We start from the raw sequence: 23,233 nt of genomic DNA on the forward strand, positions 1-23,233 counted from the left end.
GTCCCAGATTCAACCCCTGATTTCTCTAGACTGGCGAAGGTCCCCTCTCTGTAATCCTGGGGAATCATGGCCAATGTTGACTATACAGTGGTACCTCTGGTTGTGTATACCGTATTTTTCGCACCATAGGACGCACTTTTTCCCTCCTAAAAAGCAAGGGAAAATGTGTGTGCGTCCTATGGAGCGAATGCAGGCTTTTGCTGAAGCCTGGAAAGTGAGAGGGGTCGGTGCGCACCGACCCCTCTCGCTCTCCAGGCTTCAGGAAGCTATCCGCTAGCCGTGGGAGACCCAGCTCTCCCACGGCTAGCGGAGCGCTGCATTAATCCCGAAGCTTGGGGCGTGCGGAGCTCAGCGCGCCCCAAGCTTCTAGGTGCCGGCAAGGTCTCCGCTAGCCGTCTAGACCTTGCCGGCACCCAGAAGCTTGGGGCGCGCTGAGCTCCGCAGCCCCAAGCTTCGGGATTAGCGCTCCGCTAGCCGTGTCTAGGCTGCGGATAGCAGCCTGCTTCCCGGAGCGTCAGGTGCCCTGAAAGCAGAGCGCCCGGCGCTTCAGGAACACATCCGCAGCCTAGGCAACCCTGCGGGAGGTCCCGCAGGGATGTCTAGGCTGCGGATAGCAGCCTGCTTCCCGGAGCGTCGGGTGCCCTGAAAGCAGAGCGCCCGGCGCTTCGGGAACACATCCGCAGCCTAGGCAACCCTGCGGGAGGTCCTAATTTTGAAAGCAGAGCGCCCGGCGCTTCGGGAAGACATCCGCAGCCTAGGCAACCCTGCGGGAGATCCCGCAGGGATGTCTAGGCTGCGGATAGCAGCCTGCTTCCCGGAGCGTCGGGCGCCCTGAAAGCAGAGCGCCCGGCGCTTCGGGAAGACATCCGCAGCCTAGGCAACCCTGTGGGAGATCCCGCAGGGATGTCTAGGCTGCGGATAGCAGCCTGCTTCCCGGAGCGTCGGGCGCCCTGAAAGCAGAGCGCCCGGCGCTTCGGGAACACACCCGCAGCCTAGGCAACCCTGCGGGAGGTCCCGCAGGGATGTCTAGGCTGCGGATAGCAGCCTGCTTCCCGGAGCGTCGGGCGCCCTGAAAGCAGAGCGCCCGGCGCTTCGGGAACACATCCGCAGTGTGGGGAGCCTTGCAGGAGTTCCCCGCAGGGCTCCCCACGCTGCGGATAGCAGCCTGCCACCCGGCACAAGGGGCGCCCTGAAGCAGAGCGCCCCTTGCGCCAGGCAGACATCAGCCAGCCCCACAAGCTCGGGGGACAGCAGGGAGGCGCAGCGCCACTATCCCGCTGTTCCTCGACCTGGTTCGGTTTCCCTGACCTGCTAGGTGCGCCCTATGGTCCGGTGCGTCCAATCGTGCGAAAAATACGGTACTTAGAAGTATTTTTCCGGGTTTTGCTGCATGTGCAGAAGCGCTCTACCGTGTGCATGGACAGAACAGGCACCTCCAGTTGCGAATTCCTCGGGATCCGACCGGAGCTCCGGAATGGATTCTGTGCACAACTGGAGGTACCACTGTACTGAGCTATAGGGTCTGACTTCATATTAGGCAGTTTCCTTTCTTTCTGTTGCAATGTTCAGTTTGGGCAGTTTCATAAGCCTGACTGCTCCTTGAGCCCCTTTTCAAAAGATACACTTTGTCTGTGAGTGCCATCAATATCTTAGCTTTTGCATCATGCCCTCCAGATGTTGTGAACTCCAGCTCCCATCATCCCCAACCAGCAAGTCCATTGCTCAGGAATGCTGGGTGTTGAATTCTGGTTGGCTTTTCATTGCCTGGTTTAGTGCTTCAAAGGCAGCAAGCAGCACTTTGAACTAGACCAGGAAACAAACCAATGCAAAGGGTATTACGTGCTCCCATCACTTGGTTCCTGCAGGCAACTGCCTTCTGCACCAATTGAAGCTTCTGAATTTAGCCAGATAAATCAGTGTAGAGCAGTGCTTCTCAAGCTATCTGATCTGGGGGACTGGCAATCCCCGCCCCACCCGCCATATGCCGGGGGCCTGTACCATACAGTGGTACCTCGGGTTAGGAACTTAATTCATTCCGGAGGTCCATTCTTAACCTGAAACTGTTCTTAACTTGAAGCACCACTTTAGCTAATGGGGCCTCCTGCTGCTGCCGCGCCGCCAGAGCACGATTTCTGTTCTCATCCTGAAGCAAAGTTCTTAACCCGAGGTACTATTTCTGGGTTAGCGGAGTCTGTAACCTGAAGCATATGTAACCCGAGGTACCACTGTATTTGGTCCATGAAGCATCCTGCCCAAGCTGGGCTGTAATGTTGTTGTTGTTATTATTTATTGAATTTATATACTGCCCTATACCTGGGAGTCTCAGGGCAGTTCACAGATGGGGTAATAGAGTCGCTGAGGATGAGCAGCCAATGACTTGCAGACCAGCACCAGCCAGTGTACCATCAGTTTGAGTGGGACTCGAGTAGAAGTTTAACCGTGGATTTGAAATGCAAGTTCTAAACATGGCTGATCAGTTGTAGAAATAAACAACATTGAAGGTTTATAACAGTCAAACTCCAAGCACTCAACTCCTGGGAGATGGTTCTGCTAACTGAATATGTTCTATATTCTTCTGTGGTGCTTTTATAAGCTACTAAAAGCCTCAAAAAATGAACAGTACATTTATTATGGCAAAGGCTAGTCTTCCCAACCTGGTGCCCACCAGATATTTTGGGCAACAACTTTATTCTGCACCAACCAGCGTGACCAGTGTTTGGGAATGGTGGTGGTCTTGTAACCCTTGGTAGGTGCCCTGGGAAAGGCTGAGCCCTCTGGAAATTGGTGCATGCATGTCTTTTTGAGCAAGCACTTGTGCATGTTGCACATGGTGAGACTATAAATGCATCTGCCGAAAATGTCATTGGTTCGGCATGCTTTCTCGCAACGTTTTGTACATAAATAACAGAGCAATCCTAATTAGGATTTGAGTACTTCCATTTATCAGCCACATGAGGGCACAATAATGCTATACTTGACATCGTCCGTCACCAAAGTAGTGGAAGCTCATGCCACTTGTCTTTGCTTTTTTATTTAGTTTACTTTTAGTACAGGTGCCCCTAAGGATTGCATTTATCCTGTAGTCTTTGTTCATCACTTGCATAGCTGCTTTTATCTTCTGTCTTTACATCCTAATTTTGTTTACCTAATGATCACTCTCTCCTCTTCTGTTTAGGTAACTGGTGTAGTGGGCAGAGCAGAGCTTCTCTCCTCCATCTTTTTCCTAGCTGCTTTTTTGTCATATACCAGGTCCAGAGGTCCAGAAAACACGATTGGTAAATACCTGCTTTGGGTCATGTAGTTTTATTCACAGACACAATGACCTCTAAGGGTGTAGCCCGCAAAAGAAAGCTATCAAAACTGCCCTTTGTGTTGGTCTGTGGTGCTCCTTTTTCTTCTGGAAAAGGTGGAGTACTAATAGTGCAATCCTAGTAGTAGTAGTTCTTGCTATGAGTGGTATACCAGTAGTAGTACACTACCGGTAAGAATTGGTGAGTGTGAGTAAGAGGTACTCTTCTTAAATCAATGCATTCTGATTGTTTTTACTCCTCATTCAAACCCTGTTTGGCCTCAAGCATCATTAGGAACATAGGAAGCTTCCATTGGTTATCCATTGGAACATAGGAGTCAGACCATTGGTCCAACCAGTTCAGCATTGCCTATGCTGCCTGGAAGTGGCTTTTCAGGGTTTTAGATGGGAGTCTCTCTCAACTCTGCCTGGAGATGCTGCAGGTGGGAAAGGAGCTGCTTGGATGGATTCTTTTCATCTGAATGTGCTTGTTAAAATGCCAGCTTTTAGGTTCATTTTTAAAGGAACATATAGCCCTACTTGCCACCTCTAAAAACTTCAAAAATAGGCAGCGTATACAAGGATTGCTTTCTAAGTCTGTGTCAGTAGGTGAGAATGCTACATTATTGTTAGCTTTCGGTACAGGTAATACCTTGGTTCTCAAATGCCTTGGTACTCAAACAACTTGGAACCCAAACACTGCAAACCCAGAAGTAAGTGTTCCGGTTTGCGAACCTTTTTCGGGAGCTGAGCGTGCTCCCTTTGGAGTGTTACACTGAGATCTGTCTGTTTTTGCTATTTATTTTGCAATTTTGCTTTTGCGGCTCTTTTTGTTTTCTTTTTGTAACTGTGTGGAACCCAGTTCAGCTACTGATTGATTGTGTGACTGCAGTACATTGTTTATTGTTTTCATTTTATAGATCAATGGTCTCGTCAGAAAGTAAAATTCATGTTAAATTGCCCATTTAGGCGTTGTTTTTAAAAGTCTGAAACAGATTAATCCATTTTGCATTACTTTCTATGGGAAAGCATGCCTTGGTTTTGGAACGCTTTGGTTTTGGAACAGATTTCCAGAACGGATTAAGTTTGAGAACCAAGGTACCACTGTACTAGCAGTAGGAATGCGCTTTGCTTAACCCAGTATGATTGGCTTGTCCACCTCATTTAGTCTACAAAAGGATAAGGAAATTGATGATAGCTCCCAGTTCATAAAGTATTGCTAGTCATGCTCTCAGCAATTACAAATGACCTTTTTCTTTCCCTAGATTTTTTGCCAGCTAACCGTTTGTCTCTTTTGCATTGCAGTGTGGACTCCTATTGCAGTGACTGTGTTTCTGGTGGCTGTGGCAACATTATGTAAGGAACAAGGAATAACAGTGGTGGGAATCTGTTGTGTCTATGAAGTATTTATAGCTCAAGGGGTAAGGAACTCGTGCAATCTCATTCTAAGCCTGTGGTTAACCCAAGAATTGTGCACATTTCTAATTTTGTGATAATACGCCGTGCTTATGTGACCACTTATTTTATTTTGTCATGCTTGGGTGGGTGGCTTGCACCCCTCAAAAGGTTCGTGGCAGCATAGAACTAAAAATCACCTCAAGATAATCTAGTCAGTCTTGATGTGCCAGAACAGACGGACTGAAAACATTCCAGGCTGGTTGACTCACAAGGTACAGTGCCACTGTTGGAAAAATTTAAAAGGGGTTCCTAGACTGCAGGTTACCCTCCCAGAAACCAAAAATAAAAAGGATGCAGGCTTCAAGTGAAAAAATAGGCCTTTATTGAAATACAAATGTGCATAGGCACAGCCTCAAAAATGAGGAGGCTGTAAAAGAACCACATCCAAAGAAATGGGCTTTTATACATTTCCAGTTTACACACATGATTTCTATTCACAAATCAAACCAAGCAAGCTTAATAAATGCAACCCATCATCCTGAACCAATAAAAATATTTGGGCTCCTCAGATCAGCCCTCATCATAATATCATGTGATTACATATAACCGCTTTTCAGTGTCTTTCTTTATTAAGATTTTGATTAATTTTCCTAGTCATTAAATGTCTCTCAGGATCCTCTTTCTGCTGTCTTCAAAGCAATTCAAGATTAATCACCATCTAGAGATGTTTTGAAAGCATCCCTCCCATTTAGCCAGTTGAACAGAACTTCCTTAGCATCATTCCACCCTATTACAAAATCCTAGCTTTTCTGAGAAGGGCGGAGCAACTGGGGAGGAGAGCGCAGACTCTTTCATATTTCTAGAGATCCACTTCTGAGCCAATAGGGGAACAAGCAATCAAATAATCGCCCTTCGTAAATGTATGCTGCTTACAGTATAAAAGCTGGGGGGGGAGCATGCAAGCACCCAACAAAATATCAATAGAAATGTTTTCAATTTAAAACAGGCCAACTTTTTAATTTGGTGAACTTTAAGACTTTTTAATCAAGGTTTAGAAGTTATAATTGTGGTGGTTAAGAATGAGACAAATAAGTTTCCTCCCCCCCCCCCACAGTCCTTAAAATTAACTTGGAAAACATGCTATCCTCACGTTCCTTGAATCTACCTCGTTCTCTTCTTTACTGAAAAGGTTCTCTGAAGTTGTTCACAATGTGTGTCTATACAATATCTGCATTCTTAGATACTTTGCAAGTTTTGGTAATAAACATTGTGGGGCAGGGGACTGTCACAAATTGGATTTTGGGTTGTGTGTTTTTCTTCCTACTCCTGAGCAGGACTATAGGTTGGCCATCCATGATACATAGAGATGATAGATAGATAGATGATAGATAGATAGATAGATAGATAGATAGATAGATAGATGATAGATGATAGATATCTAGGCGGATGGATGGGTTAGTGGGTAGGCATCTTTCTCCCTTAAAGCAAAATAGTTAGGCCTTTATTTTCAGAAAGATCTTTTGTCTGAGATCCAACAAATGGGGAGGGGGAATCCTTAATGATTTGGTGATGACTAGGCGGTGCAGTCCACACTGCCAGGGCCAGACTGCTCATGAGGCACACTGAAGCAGCCGCTTTGGGTGGCAAAATATTGTGGCGCAGCACTCCCATGGGTGCCCTGCCACCATTGGGGTTGCATGGTGGCGGGTTCCGAGATCTCACCAGAAGCTGCCACAGCTGCACAACCTCAGTAAGTGAGGCGGGGGCTGCGAAATGGGATGGCTCATTCCTGTGTGCTGCACTGCCATGCCATGACTCCCCAGAGAAAGCAACCCAGCCTGGCAAACCTCCGAAGTACATGAAATCAGGGGCACTGCATGGCCCAGCAGCTATGGAGTCTTAGCAGAGGCTGCTTTGGCTGAATAGAGCCACCACAAAAGCTTCCAGCAGCTGGGATCCATAAAAAATACAGCAGCAGCAAACCATTAATGGCATCCATAGAAGCACTTCACTCTTGCAAGGCTCGTGGACAGTACTTATGGCTGTGCTTACTTTATGCTGCCTCTTGTTGCCTTTATGTGACTTTATTGCTTGCGCTTTTATTGTACGCTGTTTGGGGAACTTCAAAACTGAAAAGTGGTCTATCGATTTAACTAACCATAACTGTGTATTCATTGCTGGTGTTGGTTCATGGCAGTGAATGGCAGTGAAAGGTTTACTTTGCTTGAAAACTAAGCTTTTTCTCTCCCCCCTTTTTTTTCCAGTATACCTTGCCTATTCTTTGGGATACAGTGCTACAGATTCTCCGAGGCAAAGGCAGCATTCCTTACTGTATGCTCCAAATGCTGTTGAAGCTGATAGTTCTGATGTTCAGTACTCTGCTTCTTGTTGTGATCAGAGTCCAGGTCATTCAGTCGCAGTTGCCAGTGTTTACAAGGTAAAAAAAAACGACCCAGTATATCATTATGAAATATTACAACTTGGTGATGAGTAAGTTTCCACCAGGTGTCCACTTGGATTTATTGCAGAGCTGATATTCTTTTATATCGTTAGATTTCTCTGAAAACTAAGATATGTCCCTAATTCATGTCCTTAAGAAGAAGATATGCAAAGCCTGCTGGTTCAGTCCAGCGGCCCATCTTGTCTGTCATCTTGTTCTCACCAAATGCCCACTAAATCACAATTTAGGGTTACACAATGAGCCTCGGCAAGTCTTGGGCTTGAACGACCCCCCTCCTCTGGCAAAGCCACAAGGAAGGATATGAAAGGTTTTGTGTACATTTTAGATTAACCACAGCTTTCCACGCTGGCTAATCTTTACTTGTTCTTGCTAACCATAGTTATGATATGAAGAGATCTTATTTTCACTGACCGTAATAGAGATTAATAACCAGAGTTTTGGGTTTAGGCAGCATGCCTGTTAACTGTGGTTGATCTAAAACTGAAGTGGGAGCTTCCAGTCTCATTTCAAATACACTAGGAGAGAGGGAAGGGAAGAAGTTTCTTGTGGCTCATCTTTCAAACTCCAAGCCATGGCCAGTTCTGTCATTGCAGGTGGAATAAAACAACTTTTTTAATTAAAAGGTTTTCAGAATGCTAGCCATTCTTTTGCAAGTGACCTCATGGTAATACTTCAACCTTGTTCTTGATGACTAGCTGCATGGCTGATGTGTGTTTCTGACAGAAGCACAGTTCTACACTGGTAGCTCATGCTATTGAGACAAAATGTATGAGGCAGATTGATTCTGTTTTATAGTAGTTCAGGTGGATAAGAATGCAGCCGGACAATGACTAGGCTATCTCTTTTCTTCAGTGGTTTTTGTTCTAAGGTGAGGCTCCTGAAGGAGTTGCTGGGGGAACAGACAGGCCTCAACTTGACCTCTACTTGTGACTCATTATTAGGTCATTGCAAAGACTTGAAGGCAAAGGGACTTACACACAAGCTGTTAGAAATCAGAAGGCACATGTAGCCTCCCTCTTGCAGGCCAGATGTACTCTTGCATGATTCACTTGTGGACTTCAGTACACTCTGAGGTTCTCCTTAATCCATTCTGGTCGCTGATCAGCAGTGAGAAAGAGTATACGCTGTCAGATTGACTTAACTGTTACGGCCCATGGCTTATATTTGTTAATCTTGGCAAAGCTTGAACAATTATGGAGTTGGAGATTTCAAGATTTTTCTCCTCCAACTTTTCTTACGGCAAATTACTATGATTTAAGTTCAGAATCTGCTGTTCTTTGCAGTGTCTTGGGATCTCCTGTTATTCAGAACGGTTTAAAACAGAACCTTTGTTGTTGCTTTGAACTAGGTTTGATAACCCAGCTGCCGTCAGTCCATCTCCTGCAAGGCAGCTGACTTTCAACTACCTCCTTCCTGTGAATGCCTGGCTGCTTCTTAATCCCTCAGAATTGTGTTGTGATTGGACGATGGGCACCATACCTTTGGTAGAATCTCTTCTAGACATCAGAAATGTTGCCACCATCGCCTTCTTCTGCTTTTTGGGAACATTGCTCATCTTCAGTCTCCGCTATGCTGGAGATTCTTCCAAGACTGTGTTGATGGTAAGTGATGTCTCACTGTGATTTAGAATTGAAATGGAAGAATGGTCCATGACCAGAATTCACAGGAGAAAATCATCTTGGCTATTCTTTCAGACAACCCTTCTCCTGCTCCAGTCTCCTGGTGCCTGTCTCCATCCTGCCACTGTACCTGAAAATATCCATATTCAGATTATAATGGAAACTTTTTTGCAGGTTTCTTCATGAATCTGATTCTGAGAAGCTCTTTAAGTCTAACACTAGACGCATCAAAGGGCCCTGAGTGCCAGAAAATGAAGATGCATTAGTGTTGATAGAATGATTCCTTAAAGTGCTGCTTAAACTGGTTAACAGGGAAATCCATTTCCTTCCTTTTAGAGCCTTTGGGTATGAGCTGTGTTCATACACCTTTTAGGGGCCATGCACCAGGGACTTGCACTGCCAGATTCCATTGCTTCATATTAATTGATCCTTGCTAGATATGTGCTCATTCACCTCCACTACCTTGCTTTCTTTGTTAGACCATTTTGCGTTAATTCACTGACATGTGGGTCCTTTTGGACCTGGAAAAGGATAGAATGGACTAACATGTGGTCCACTGACGAACTCGAGGGCTAGGAACGGAACCCCTAAATTAACTCTCTTTTATATATTTGTTACCACCACCTAGTAGGTCCTAACATGGCTTTCTATTATTTAGCATGACAACATATCAAGCTGAGTTAGATCAGTGCTCCTAAGAATGTTTTAAAGGTAAAGGGACCCCTGACCATTAGGTCCAATCGTGACCAACTCTGGGGCTGTGGCGCTCATCTCACTTTATTGGCCAAGGGAGCCGGTGTACAGCTTCCAGGTCATGTAGCCAGCATGACTAAGCCGCTTTTGGCGAACCAGAGCAGCGCACGGAAACACTGTTTACCTTCCAGCTGGAGCCATACCTATTTATCTACTTGCACTTTGACATGCTTTTGAACCATCAAATTGGTACATTGTATAGCTATAGTTTAAGGTTGCATGGTATGTAGTGTTTGTCAATAGTTTGCCCCATTTTTCAGTGTATCTCTAACTTTGCACTGTCTGCTTTGCAGTGTACTTTCGTGACTGCCGATTTCCCCCTCTACTCTTATCGCCCCTTGTAATGTATCCCTCCCCTCCCCCTCGGTAATGTGTTCACGCAATGTGGGCTGTGTTGGCAGCAAAGTTTTTTTGTCAGGTTACGACGACATCATGCCAGTAGCACCAGGAACAGTGTGAACATTAGGACAGGATGATTTTTTCTCTCTCTCCCCCACACGCGCATTCTAGGGATGAATCAAAATTTGTGAACAGCAAGGATGCTGGCAGCTGCTCTATTACTTGTTAACAGCCATCCCTGCTACAGAAATGGTGTGAGAATTCAAACAAAATTCAATATAGGAGCAGTCCCCAGGGCGATTCAGGACTCTTGAGTAGGCATGTCTTGCAATCTGGATCAGCTGAAGCCATAACAAGATTTTTCTTCCGTTCATTTTACAGCTCACTTGTTCTACAGATTTGATAAAGTGTACTGTTGGTCATGGTTTCGGTAGAACTGAAGGCATGCAGTTTGCACTTCAGAATTATTGTTATTTTATTATGAATGTCAGAGTGCCAAAGAAGAAAGGTGGTGGTAAATAAATGTAGTGAATTATATAAATATATGCACAATTTGCAATTCTAGCTAGTGTTTGTGTGTCTTTTTTTCTTTTGCTTTTTTTAGGCACTTTGTTTAATAGTGTTGCCATTCATCCCAGCCTCCAACCTTTTTTTTCCTGTTGGCTTCGTAGTAGCAGAGCGAGTGTTGTATGTTCCCAGCATGGGATTCTGCATGCTAGTAGCCCATGGGTGGAAAAAGCTCTCAAGCAACAGGTAGGTTAAAAGTTACTGCTTGCGGGTGAGAATGGGGTTCACAGGGCAATTTAATGTTGTGGCGTTGCATGCATGGCAGCTGTCTCTGTGGCTCAAGCTCTTAACTCGCTTTACCATCTTTTTCCATTAACATGATTAGCAAAGTCATGGGTTAATGCGCCCTTATGTGTCATTCCATTTGGCCAGGAGGCCATTTTTGTGGATATCCTGTGACAAATGTGACAACTGCTACTCTGTCCTTCAATATGAGGATAAAGCTCCAACAATAATTATTATTAATATTTAAGAATTTATAACCCACTCTTTCTAAAAATGCAGCTTGAACAAAATCAACACAGTACAAAGTAATACCATTTTTAAAAGTCTGATGGAAATCTCTCACAGTTGTATGCAGTGTGCATAGCATGCAATTGCCTTGTTTAAAACGTAAAAATATTTTGAAAGTAGCTATTTAGTAATTTGCAGTGGACACCTATGTTTGCCTACCTACCATTGCGTTCAATGAGGCTTACTCCCTGGAAAGTGTGCACAAGATTGCAACCTTAAAACACTCTTTTAGGCAGCAATCTTGTACACACTTACCTGGAAGCATGTCCACGTGAACTCAGTGGCACTGAGGATTGCCCTGTTAAATCAGTCTTATAAACAATTCTACAGAAGTTACTAGCCTGCAGAAAATGTTCACTAGCCTTGGGATTGATGGAGGGAAGACAGGCAGCTCCATCCCTTTTGCAGCAGCCCACTACATTTTTTTAATGGTTGGCATGGAGAGGGCTTTGCTTCCCTGGCCATTCACTCTATTCCTCCTGTAATATGCTTACCTACATGCAGTCACTTTGACTACCAGGCAAGTGCTTAAATGCAAGGCTGTATAAAATGGTAAATACCCTTCTGAAACAAAAATTAATAAGTATTTGTTGAAAACAATCTTGGGTACATCCTATACACTGAGTAATTTTTTCCCCTTTTTCTCTTTCCCTCGGTTCCCATAGCTCTTACATATTTGTGTTTGCTTCATATAATTTTCCACTAAATATGATAAAGGGATTTTTTTATATTTGATTGAGTACTTCTTATAATTGAAACATCATGTGGCTATTATAAAATGGTTGTGTTTTCAATTTGAAAACAGAACTCCTGCTTTTCCATAAGTTGGAACAAGGAAGGAAAAGCAGATTGGGGAGTCGTCTCCATTGTAGTTTAACTGCACAGCTTCGTGAGGCATGATTTAAAATCCATACTTGTTTAAAAGAGTAATTTCCTAAAATACATCTCACCAGCAGGCATTATAGTTTAGGGATCACTAACCCATTGCCCACAGGACCAGGTTGGTGGCCCTTGTGTATTAATGGCTGGCACTTCTTTTGTGCATAGAGGAGTTTTTCTAAATGGGGAAGGAGGAGAGGCTTGAATATTGTGGGTGGGATGAGATTGAGAGAGGTTCCCTGTGGTAGAGAGGGAAAGAGAGAAGTGTGTGTGTGGTCTTTGTGGGAAGGAGGTGTGACGTGTGAGAGAGGAAAAGGCATAAATGGTAAGTGAGAAATGGTATCTATGAGTGTGGTCTGTGAGAGACAGGGAGACATGTACAGGCAAGAGCAAGTGAGTGTGGTATGGTCATCTCGTATCAATCTCTATTATGATTGATCAACCCCAAACCTGTGCAACTTTTGTATATTTTTCCTGGTATTGGGGTATGCTTCTTCCTGATAGACAGCAATAGCATTGTTGTGGGGAGGGGGACCATATTGTATGAGACCCCCCCCCACACACACACAGTCAGGACCAGCTGGACATAGGTGACTTCCTATGGAAGCTTGAGGTTGTCGTAGGGGCAGTGAGGATCAGCAAGGACTGTATTTACCCTAATTTGTGTTGGGCAACTATTGCATTATAGATTATGGTAGTCCCATCCATGGTAGGGAAACAGGGTCCACCAGTTTGCGCATTGCCACCTGTGTCCTTTCTGTGTGCTGATGAGCACAAGGGCACTTTCCCTGCAAACAGGACCCTTCTTGCTTTGAACCTTATTCCAAGGATTCCAAGCAGGCAAGGAACCCTTCTTGAATCCTTGCAATATCCCTATCCTCTCAATATTCCTATCCTGAACTGAGCCACCCTGCCTGCCTATTTTCCTATATAGGACAAAGAAGGGGCCTTAGCCTTCATACACAACAATAATGTGTGTGCATACACAATACCTCCATTGACACAAATGGGAAAGCATGAGCAGAAGATCTATATCTACACCTCAGATGCGCACACAGAGAGCGATCTCTAGATCAGGCTTTGTGTTCTCAAACCAAGAGTCAGATATGTTTTCAACATCTCTTTGAAAGAACCATAATTGCTTTCCAACATTGTACTTGGTGTGAAGGTATTTGTTACAGCTTACTAATTACACTTCTAGCCATGCTAATCCTAATAATTAGTCTCAGATCTTTTTATATCAAAGAAACAAATGATTAATTTTGTTTCTCTCTTACATTGCTCTCTCTTTTTAAGAATGAGAACAAAGAAAATGTAAATTAGGTGTATCTAAGGAGAATCTGTTCCAGCTTGACTTTACTGGAGGGGGAGATACTATCAGTTGCTGATCCCTCCCCCCCCCCCCCCGCCCAACAGATTTTTAATCATTATTATGAAATGAGTTGCAGTTTATTAGGTAATTAAAATTCCTTTTCAAAAGTACATTTTCATAATATCAGGGGCTATATATAGACGCAGAGTAATATCTGTGAATACCAAACATGCTCTCTAGCCTTAATCATTTGAATCCGTCTTAAGAGCTTAGCAAGATGTAAAATAGCACATCATTTTGGTAATTTATTTCATTTTCCCCCATGAGTGCGGAAGATACCATAAATCCAGCAGCAGCCTTGACATGTACATGAACAGAGGCATGTAAATTGCAATACATGCTTCTGATGGGATCACAACCACAGTGAATCAATACATGGCAATAATTCTGAATCTGTGGCACAGTAATGTGGTTTTCACCAAGCGTTGTTCTGATTCCAGCCCCGTGTGAATTGTACCAGCAGCTGTTGCTTAACCGGTTATTGTCTCAGCACACAAACAACACGATAGATGGTGGAATATGATAGTTGTGATCTACCTTTGAAAACCACTCTCTACATGTTGTGCTTCTCCAACTTCTTAGTGCATTATTCAGTGTTGCCTAAACATTGCTCAAGTTCTCTGTCCTTTGATATTAAAAGCAAGGTGATCATTATCTATCGACAAGGATCAGCATGGAAGTTTCAGTACTTAGGGTGACATCTGTGTGTAGTTGCCCTTGTCCGCCTCCATGCCCTCTCTCAAATCTGTTGCAGACTCTCTGGAGCAGATGTTAAGGTTGCAGTGGGTGGGAAGTGGGCACTACCCTAAAATTAAAAGAGGCCCCATTAATGTCACAGTTAAATTTTCAGTGGTATTTTCTTACTCATTATTTAAATTATAAATCACCTGTTCTTTCCCCTATTCTGATTCCCACCCTTCAGATGAATGGTCTGTTTCCTTTTGCTTTGCCTTTTGCACCTTCACATTTAGTGCTGTTTCTCTAACTTCCCTTCATAAACTAACCTCATCCTCCCTGCTCTTCTGCTGCTGCCGCCTAATTGTGGTCTGCCCTCTCTCCTGCTGCTCATGGTCCCTTCTACTGTTTACCCCCTATTAATGTCTTGTCTGTGAATTATTTAGATTACCTCTTGGATGAGGACTATAAAACCACAGAATTTCTGGAATGACATTAACAGCAGAATTATTGGTATTGGTCCATGAAGCACAGTATTAGCGCTGGTATTTTTAAATCTGGAAAATAGTATCAATAAGAAATCAGAAGAAGAAGAAGAAGAGTTTGGATTTGATATCCCGCCTTTCACTCCACCTTCAGGAGTCTCAAAGCGGCTAACAATCTCCTTTTCCCTTCCTCCCCCACAACAAACACTTTTACAATAACTTTTACAAAAGCAGCAGAAATACCTTACTGCTATTAAGTGTCCCAAACCATTAACTTTTCTTTACAGAAATCTGGTCAAATGTTTCAGATTGCTGTTTATTTGTCGTGTAGGCGGACGTCTTCATTAATTTGGCCATTACAGCTAGATTCCAAATCTTTGAAAGCCGTTATCTGACAGTTGGAGGATTAAGAGTCCTGCCATTTATGGGGAGTTAAGATTATAGCCACAGTTCATAGACGTCAAGCCAGTTCACAATTCTCTCAACACAGAGAGCCTTCCAAGCATCCTAACAAAATCCTCAGAGAATTGAATGAAAGGATATAACCAATTATAGCATTAAGAGCAGAAATGACTTCTGAAAAGTCTTAATCCCCAGTTTGAAGGGTGGATAAAAATCAGCTGCAGGTTCAGAACATTTCGGGCACCTTAACATCCATATTTTATTTTGCTTTGTTTCCAAGCTGTTTGAAACTATGTGGGCAACTCCATGCGGCAGGCTCTGTACTGTAGTGGGGAACTAAGTGTGAAAAGTTGGAGTAAATGCATGACTTTGATGGGGGTGGGTGGGGGTGGCCAAGAAAGTAAGATGGGTTCATTTGGGGGAAGTCTGGTATTTGCTTGCACGGTAGGGGTGTCTATCATCCAGTGATAGAAATGGAATTAAATGTATTTTTTAAACTTGCTCCTCCCGCCTTTTTCTTCCCAAACAGTGTCCTAAGAAAGCTATCCTGGGTTTGCCTCTCTCTGGTGCTGTTTATCCATGCCTTAAAAACCTTGCACAGGAACTGGGACTGGGAATCAGAATATACACTGTTCATGTCTGCCTTGAAGGTACAATATTGCGATTCCAACTTTCTCTTACTTTTCATCATAGAAAAGAACTTCAGATCTGTAAAAACCCTGTTGGGTGTGTTCTGTACAGTGGTGCCCAGGATGACCAAATTCTCTTGGTGTCTTTTCTTCAAATGTGAAACTCTGAGCTTCATATATAAAACTACACATCCAAAAATAAAATTGTTTTATGGCTTTTTCAAACCCAGAAAAGGTTCCTCAATTTAGCCCCTTAATAGAGTGTTGTATTGAAATCTGAACTTCTAAAGGGGGTTGTGTTGGAGATATCTGTTGTTTGATAGGTAAAGCTATTGGGGAAAATACAACTTGCGGTTTAAATCTCAATGGAGTCTCTATAGGAAGAAAGTAGATAGAGGAGTCAGATTTCCCAAGCGCACATGAAATATATTTAGGGTGAAAGGATACCTGGATATTACAGGGAAACATTGTTGTGCCTACCCCTGTTTTAGATTTAACAGACTGCTACAGGCATTTTCTTCCACTAGGGAATATGTGTGTGCATTGCTGTCATCCACCATGAGTTAAAAAAATCATTTTTCTATTATGAGTTCTGTAGATTTTTTTTCTCTGCATTGAGTAGCTCAGTTTCAAAAGTCCTTTGAAGTTACAGTGCACACATGGAACTCCCATGTATGAAAGACGGTCCTACACAGACAGGTACTTAATTGAGTACAACCCTACATCATAGTGTGCACCAAACAACTTCCACAAGTGCAGTAGAACTACCCCCCCTTCCTTCCTTCGCTTCCTTGCACACCACCTGCCATACCCCCCAAATCTACTCCAGAGTGTTGGAACTCCAGAGCAGATTAGGGGAATGATAATGTGGGGGGAGAGAGAGGGAAAGTGCCCTTGTGCTTGGAGAAGTCATTCCATGAGGACAATTATTTTGTTGGATATGGGTGTTATCCAGTTCCCCTCCACCCAGTCCAAAGGATTTGGCAGATAGGCTAACGCTTTCACAATCAATAAAATTGCATTACTTAAATTTGTATGGCACATGGCTGTGTTGGATGCACTTAAGTTTGTTTCTCTGTGGTCAGGTAAATAAGAACAATGCTAAACTCTGGAATAATGTGGGCCATGCTTTGGAAAATGAAAAGAATTTTGAAAGGGCATTGAGATTCTTCATACAAGCCACCCAAGTGCAACCTGGTGAGTTTGGAAACAATTTTCTGGAGGGACTGGCCAGGAAATAAAGATTCTACTCTGTCTTTGCATAATTACAGACTGCTTAATACTGTGAAGTCATAGGGGGTCTGTATTATTTACGAGGGTGTATGGCTGGCTAGCTTATTTTGGATCCTCAGTTCAATAATAGCAATATTTCAAAAAAGGTATTGAAAGGGGTTTTCTCTGTTTCACCTAGCTATTGCTAAACTGTATTGTAAAACAATATTAGCCAGAGAAGACATTCACACCATGCCTTGTTTCTGCAAAGTTTGGTTCATTTTCCAGCTATTCTTGGCTTGTGCCTTCATGGCTGGTGAGTGTCTAGAGTGGGGATGACCAAACAAACTATGGTTAAGGAAAGATGACAGCATTGCACATTCCACCAAGCCATAGTTAAAACGAACTAAGGTTTGTGAGCCAATAGGAAACCATGTCTTCAGATTTTGGTTCTTTGGTCGCAAACATTTAAGCCACTGGGCTGGGTTTGGACAATCGAACAAGCCAAGGTTTTGTTTGTTTTTTAGCAAATGATGGCTTTATGTTATATGAGAACCAGACAATTGTAGTCAACCATACTTGGCATAGGTGTTGTATTCTGAATAAAACTTGTGCCTGTTTATTATATCTTCGGATGCCATTTAACATTATTCCCAAGGCAAATGTTTTTATGGGAAAAGAAATATGAATATTTGTTTCTTTACATGTGAAGATGATATTGGTGCCCACATGAATGTAGGAAGGACTTATAAAAACTTAAACAGAACCAAAGAAGCTGAAGAATCTTACCTGATTGCAAAATCATTGATGCCACAAGTAAGTAGGACAACAGCTCTTCAAATGCACTTTCAGTAGATCCGGAATATCATTTTAAAAGCAGCGGAGTTTCTTTTTCTTCCTTTTCATTAATTATTTGTGTGGATTGCAGCATCCTGACTTAACCTTTCCATTATCTTGGAAAAACGTATAAAATTATGGTCAAAAGAAGCTGTGCATTTATTTGCACGATTCATCAAGATCCAGAATTTCAGTCGCTTTTATACAGTGTGGAGCAGCAAATCTTTGAAAGCCTGCCCCAGTGGTAGCAGTGGAACTTAACTCTGTTCTGCTTCCTAAAATTTCTGCATTCCTTTTAAAAAATTACAATGATGCAGTCTAGATATTGCCTGCAGGTCATTCACTGCATGGCTTTGCAATGACATGTTTACTTTTGGTGCAATTAGAAGTAGCTCTTTCTTTGCAAATAATAATATTTTGAGATATATCTTTGTTTAAGCAGTTTTTAAAAGATATATATACATAAATCTGCTGTTTTTACTACATAGCCCTGGTTTGCAGGTCACTTTAAACCATGGCTGAAAGCTGAATGGGCAAGCATACTGGTGCACAGGTTGAAAATCGTAGTCCCTGCTGCTGGAAGCTAAGTTATTATTTTCCTTAGTGTTAGACACAAAGCGAGATTTGTGGTTTTCTCTCCCCAAAAAATGAACCGTAACCAATGTTTTGTTTTGGGCTTGCTGCTCATGATTTGTCAAGGGAAACGAACTATGAGCTTCAGTTCAGATGCTAAACCAAGCCATGTAGCAGAAGGGAAGAGCTGTGCACCAGCATGTTGTGTCCTTCAACCCTTAAACTATAGATAAACCTAACTATGTTTTAAAGATATGTGTGAACACTGTCACTGATCTTGTCAAAATAAATAAAAGAAATTTAAAAATTGTCCAGTAGCACCTTAGAGACCAACTAAGATCTTGTCATTCAGCTCAGTTTAATGCCTTCAAGGCCTAAGAACTGTTTCTTCTGCTATCAGATTATTCCAGGTAAAAAATACGCTGCCCGAGTCGCTCCTAACCACCTGAATGTTTATATCAATCTTGCAAACCTGATTCGAGCGAATGAGTCTCGCCTTGAAGAAGCAGACCAGTTATATCGCCAAGCCATTAGCATGAGGCCAGACTTCAAACAGGCGTACATAAGCAGGTATTTATTTATGTTTTGAGATATTTCCAGGCATTCATTAATGTAAGCAAAATAGTGTGCAGTGAATAAGGGGGCAAGGTATATTGCTTTAAGACATCTCACAGCTGGGCAAGAGGGTTATCTCTTTATAACCTTGGGCCTTGATCAGAAGAAAGTGCCTCATAACCTACTATAGTCTTTGCCAACCTGGTGCCCTCCAGCCGTTTTGGTCTACAGCTTCCATCATCCCCACCTAGCAATGGCTGCCCTACTGCATAATAATGTTGTCCTTCACACAGTTTTTTTGCTCCCTCAGCTTCCCAGGAACCTGGTCCCCATTTCCATTGACTACCTCCTGTAACAATCAGCTTTGGCAAGATGCATAGGTGTGAAAGGTTCAGGTTCAAAGTTATTGGAGCAGGAAAACATTTCACATTTCCCTAAGTTTCAAAGGAAAGGAGTTAGATTACCATCATCTACACCGGTCACTTAAAACAAAAAGTTTTGACCTTATGATTCAGCATCAACAAAGATGCATAGTTAGAATTCCCTACAGATGTATCTCCTTCTTTGCAGGAAATACCCTTGCACACAGCCAGAGCAGCACACCATTATCCGTCCATATTTAGCGTTAGATTCTGGACAGAGACATGTTTAAAGTTCTTGGTGTAGACTTGTCATAACACTACAACTTATTTTTTGAGATGATCTGGGAAAGAATACATGTCCAGTCTCAAGGGCTTTCCCCTGTACACTGGGTCTAACTCTAGCCCCGTGACTGCTTGGATAACACAAAGGAACTATTTAGAATGAGCAAGGAATGTACTGCTTTAGCCAGCCAAGCTGGATGGGTTCTCCTTTTGCATCTGGTTGTAGCTCTTCATCCTGTGTACACTTCAGATAATAATAAAACAAAGGAGTTCATGGGCTTGGAATGCACTCTTGAAAAGGCCAGGCTGGGCATTCCTTCTCCTTCCAGAATGCTATTAAGAAATGGGAACAGAACCTTTTGGCACTTAAGAAGCTGACTAAATGCACCATGAGCAAAATAGGACAGAGGTGGGGAACCTGTGCCCCTCCAGATGTGGTTGAACACCCATCAGCCCCAGCCAGTATGGCCAGTGGTCAGACATAGTGGAGTCCAGAGAACATCTGCAGGGATTCTCTGCCTCCAAAATTGACTCTTGAAGGGTGTAACTGCAAGAGTGGGCAAGCCCATAGATCAGCCATGTCCAACCTGGTACCCACCATGGTCGTTGTGGGACTGCAAAGCCCACCACTCCCGATCACTGGCCATGCTGCCTGGGGTTGATGGAAGTTGAGGTTCAAAACATCTAGTAGGCACCTGCTTGGGAAAGCCAGCCAATGCTCATGTTGTTCATTTCTTTTAGGGATGTGTAAATCTATTCTATAAATTGGTCTATGTTGATCTCAAGTAACAGAGGCCCCCTTTTCAACTTGAGATCTTGTTCTTCTAAAGAATCTGAAGTTGTGGGGCCATCCAGCTAGTCTCTCACTCTGGAAGCTCTGCATCTTACTTTGTATTCAAAAGACGTCAGACTCATTGGGTTTGATTCTTCAACAGGGGCGAACTGCTTCTGAAAATGAACAAACCTCTGCAAGCCAAGGAAGCATACCTTCGAGCCCTCGAACTGGATAGGAGCAATGCAGACCTGTGGTATAACTTGGCAATTGTTTACATTGAACTGAAAGATCCGACGGAAGCTCTGAAGAACTTCAACAGGGCATTAGAACTGAATCCTAGTCATAAACTAGCACTATTTAATTCTGCACTACTAATGCAAGAATCCGGTATGTGTGTGTTCGCTTAAAACTCACATATGTATAACGTGCACACCAAGGGCTGTGTTATGTTTCTTAGGACTTAGCTATGCAGTTGCAAATATACAAATGTGACTCTAGATGGCGATGGTGAGTTATGGCAAATTCAATATATATTTTTCAAACCGTTTTTTAAAAAAAAAATTTCCACAGCGTTTTTTTATATGTGTGTAGATTCCACCTTAGCTTGACACAGAGCACATGAGTAAAAAATAGTCAATGAACCCCTTTAAAAGGTGCATGAGCAGGACAGTGTTTTATCTACACCTCAAAGTACAGCAACAAATGGTGCAATCAGTACAGTTGGCAGTGTTCAATGATGTCTCCTCCGCTGATAGAGAACATCAGTTGGTAAAGGAGGGTGTAAGATGATTTCCATTGATTTCTCCTCGGGACCATCCAGAACAGATTGGGCTGGGCAGAAGCAGGAGTTGCCAAAAAAAAATAAAAATCCTTTCCATCCATGGAGGAGACAACATTGAATTCTCATTCTTTTCAGCCTGCAACACCCTTGCATGGTTAAGTAAATCCTGAGTACTATCCCAGTTTAGATTTAATACTAATGTGATATTACTCATCGCCTTGCCTACAGCATAAGTTTTCCCCCCCTTTAGGCTCAGTATGCCCATAGTCCCCCTAAACCCTCTTATTATTCACTTAGGGGTTCTGGTGAGTCTTTTATTCAACCAGAACAAAATCACAGACTCTTCTCATCATAGGGCACCTATGGACACCATGTGCTGTGTTTGACTGCCATTTTCTAGTTACTGAACCCCTGAGAATTCTGTATTCATGGCATTCACATCTCTCTTGTCATTAGTGACCTTGCAGAAATCACTTCCTCTTCGGGTCCAATTTTATGGGTCTGGTGTGCTGCAATGTCCTCGTTTTGCATTCAAAGTCAGTTGCTGTCAGTCGTTCACTGAGGCTCTGTCTCTCCTTCCTCCCATTATTATTATTATTATTATTATTAGAAAACAGAGCATGCACAGCGTGCAGCTAAAAGTACACAGTGATCACTTTCGTTTAGAATATATTCATGTTCTGTATTGTCACAGCTGTGCAGCAAAAGGACAATTTCATAATACTTTTCCCCCTCTTCCCTTTAGGTGATGCTAGACTTAGGCCAGAAGCTAAGAAAAGACTTCTAAATTATGTGAAAGAAGAGCCTCATGATGCAAATGGCTATTTCAACTTGGGCATGCTTGCAATGGATGACAAAAAAGATGCTGAGGCAGAAACCTGGATGAAAAAAGCCATAAAGCTGCAGCCGGGCTTCCGAAGCGCTCTGTTCAATTTGGCCCTGCTTTATTCCCAGACTGCAAAGGAGTTGAAAGCTTTGCCAGTTCTGGAAGAGCTGCTAAGATACTACCCTGATCATACCAAAGGTTTGATCCTGAAGGGAGACATTTTGATGAACCAAAAGAAAGATATACGGGGAGCTAAGGAGTGTTTTGAAAAGATTCTGAAAATGGACCCTAACAACGTACAAGGGAAGCACAACCTTTGTGTGGTTTATTTTGAGGAGCGGGACTTGATCAAAGCGGAGAAGTGTTTGGTGGAGACTCTGGCCTTAGCGCCGCATGAGGAATACATCCAGCGTCACTTGAGCATAGTCCGAAGTAAAATCGCTTTGCTCGGTACCGGAGAAGCAGCTACCATTCCCTCGGAAAAGACGACAGCTTCAGAGGGAGGGAAAACTCCTCCTGAAGACTTGAAAGGGGCAAAAAATGAAAACTTGAAAGTGGCCAAAAATGAACAGAGGAGCTCTCGGACCACAAACAGTGACAGCAACAAAGGGCAGGCGAAGCCCAAGAAACAAGGGGAGAAGAACACCACAGACAAAGAGACGAAAAAGAAGTCTACAAAAGAAATCAAAGACATTGAGAAAAAAAGGGTTGCCGCTCTGAAAAGACTAGAAGAGATTGAGCGTATTTTGAATGGTGAATAATTTCTTGGGAATACCTCCAGTGCCGGTGGTTTTTTGCACCTACTTCTGAGGTTCTGTGCGCCTGTGCGTCTTATGTTCAGTCGGTATGACTACTAGGCAGCTTTTGAATTTGGAAAGAATACTGAAACCATATCATCTTTAAAAAGAAATGCAGGAGAAGGCTGTTCCTACCACACAAAGAAATAATACGTCGTAAAAATAATGGATTTTAATCTAATGTTTTTGGTTTAGGGTTTTGAACATAACTGACAACATGGGGATTTTCCAGGTACAGCACCTGCAGTTCTAATGCTGCTGTTGAGAACTGCAGGCCGAGTCACAGGAAGCAAGCCCTGCTGAACTCCAGTGGTGCTTGCTTCAGAGTAAACCTGCTTAGGTCCAGGCTGCAAATTACTAGCAATCAGGTATCTTCAGTTCTTCGTGTCCTCTAAAGAACTGTCAAGTGCTAGAAGGCAATTTTTTAACAGGGGTACCTCAGGTATGATGGCTTCCAGGCTGACTGTAAGGGAAATTCACTGGTGCAAATGATTTAGGAACGCAGCTTTCATTTGGATAACTTTCTTTGCTTGGGTTTATTCATCAAGTCATTGGTGATTTTTATAGGTATTAAGTTATGCATCATACAGGCCGTTTCTACCTACACCCTGGAATTACAGGCATTCCAGAATGTGTTGAAGGTTAACTAGGAAATATCACTCATGTTATGTATGTGCATGCATGCATTTTGTAGTTTTTTCAGTCCTGCGCAGATCATATTAAAGGTGCAGCGGTCCGCTATGCCGGGGGGGGGGGGGACATCCCTGCAAAACCCCCACAGAGGTTTGTATTCAACAGTGACACTCAGTTGACGCTAAGGGTTTCATTAGTGGAGCAGAGAGAGAAGCAATT

The 23,233-nt window shown here is 43.1% G+C and overlaps 1 protein-coding gene across 4 annotated transcripts in view; it reads left to right on the forward strand.

Moving 5' to 3' along the window:
- TMTC3 (transmembrane O-mannosyltransferase targeting cadherins 3) overlaps positions 1-22,490 on the forward strand; it is a 34,862-nt gene extending 12,372 nt beyond the window's left edge. For 3 of the 4 annotated variants that reach the window (XM_053406762.1, XM_053406764.1, XM_053406763.1), the window contains 11 exons: positions 3,176-3,275; positions 4,595-4,710; positions 6,952-7,124; positions 8,497-8,749; positions 10,464-10,612; positions 15,282-15,402; positions 16,467-16,578; positions 17,306-17,409; positions 18,404-18,573; positions 20,138-20,364; positions 21,504-22,490. In XM_053406762.1, the coding sequence (XP_053262737.1) occupies positions 3,176-3,275; positions 4,595-4,710; positions 6,952-7,124; positions 8,497-8,749; positions 10,464-10,612; positions 15,282-15,402; positions 16,467-16,578; positions 17,306-17,409; positions 18,404-18,573; positions 20,138-20,364; positions 21,504-22,345 (2,367 nt within the window). In that variant the 3' untranslated portion in view covers positions 22,346-22,490. The remainder of the gene's footprint in view (positions 1-3,175; positions 3,276-4,594; positions 4,711-6,951; positions 7,125-8,496; positions 8,750-10,463; positions 10,613-15,281; positions 15,403-16,466; positions 16,579-17,305; positions 17,410-18,403; positions 18,574-20,137; positions 20,365-21,503) is intronic. The other variant, XM_053406765.1, reaches the window with a different exon arrangement.
- The last annotated feature ends 743 nt before the right edge of the window (positions 22,491-23,233 follow it).

This window comes from Podarcis raffonei, chromosome 10 (assembly GCF_027172205.1).
Source record: "Podarcis raffonei isolate rPodRaf1 chromosome 10, rPodRaf1.pri, whole genome shotgun sequence".
Classification (NCBI taxonomy): domain Eukaryota; kingdom Metazoa; phylum Chordata; class Lepidosauria; order Squamata; family Lacertidae; genus Podarcis; species Podarcis raffonei.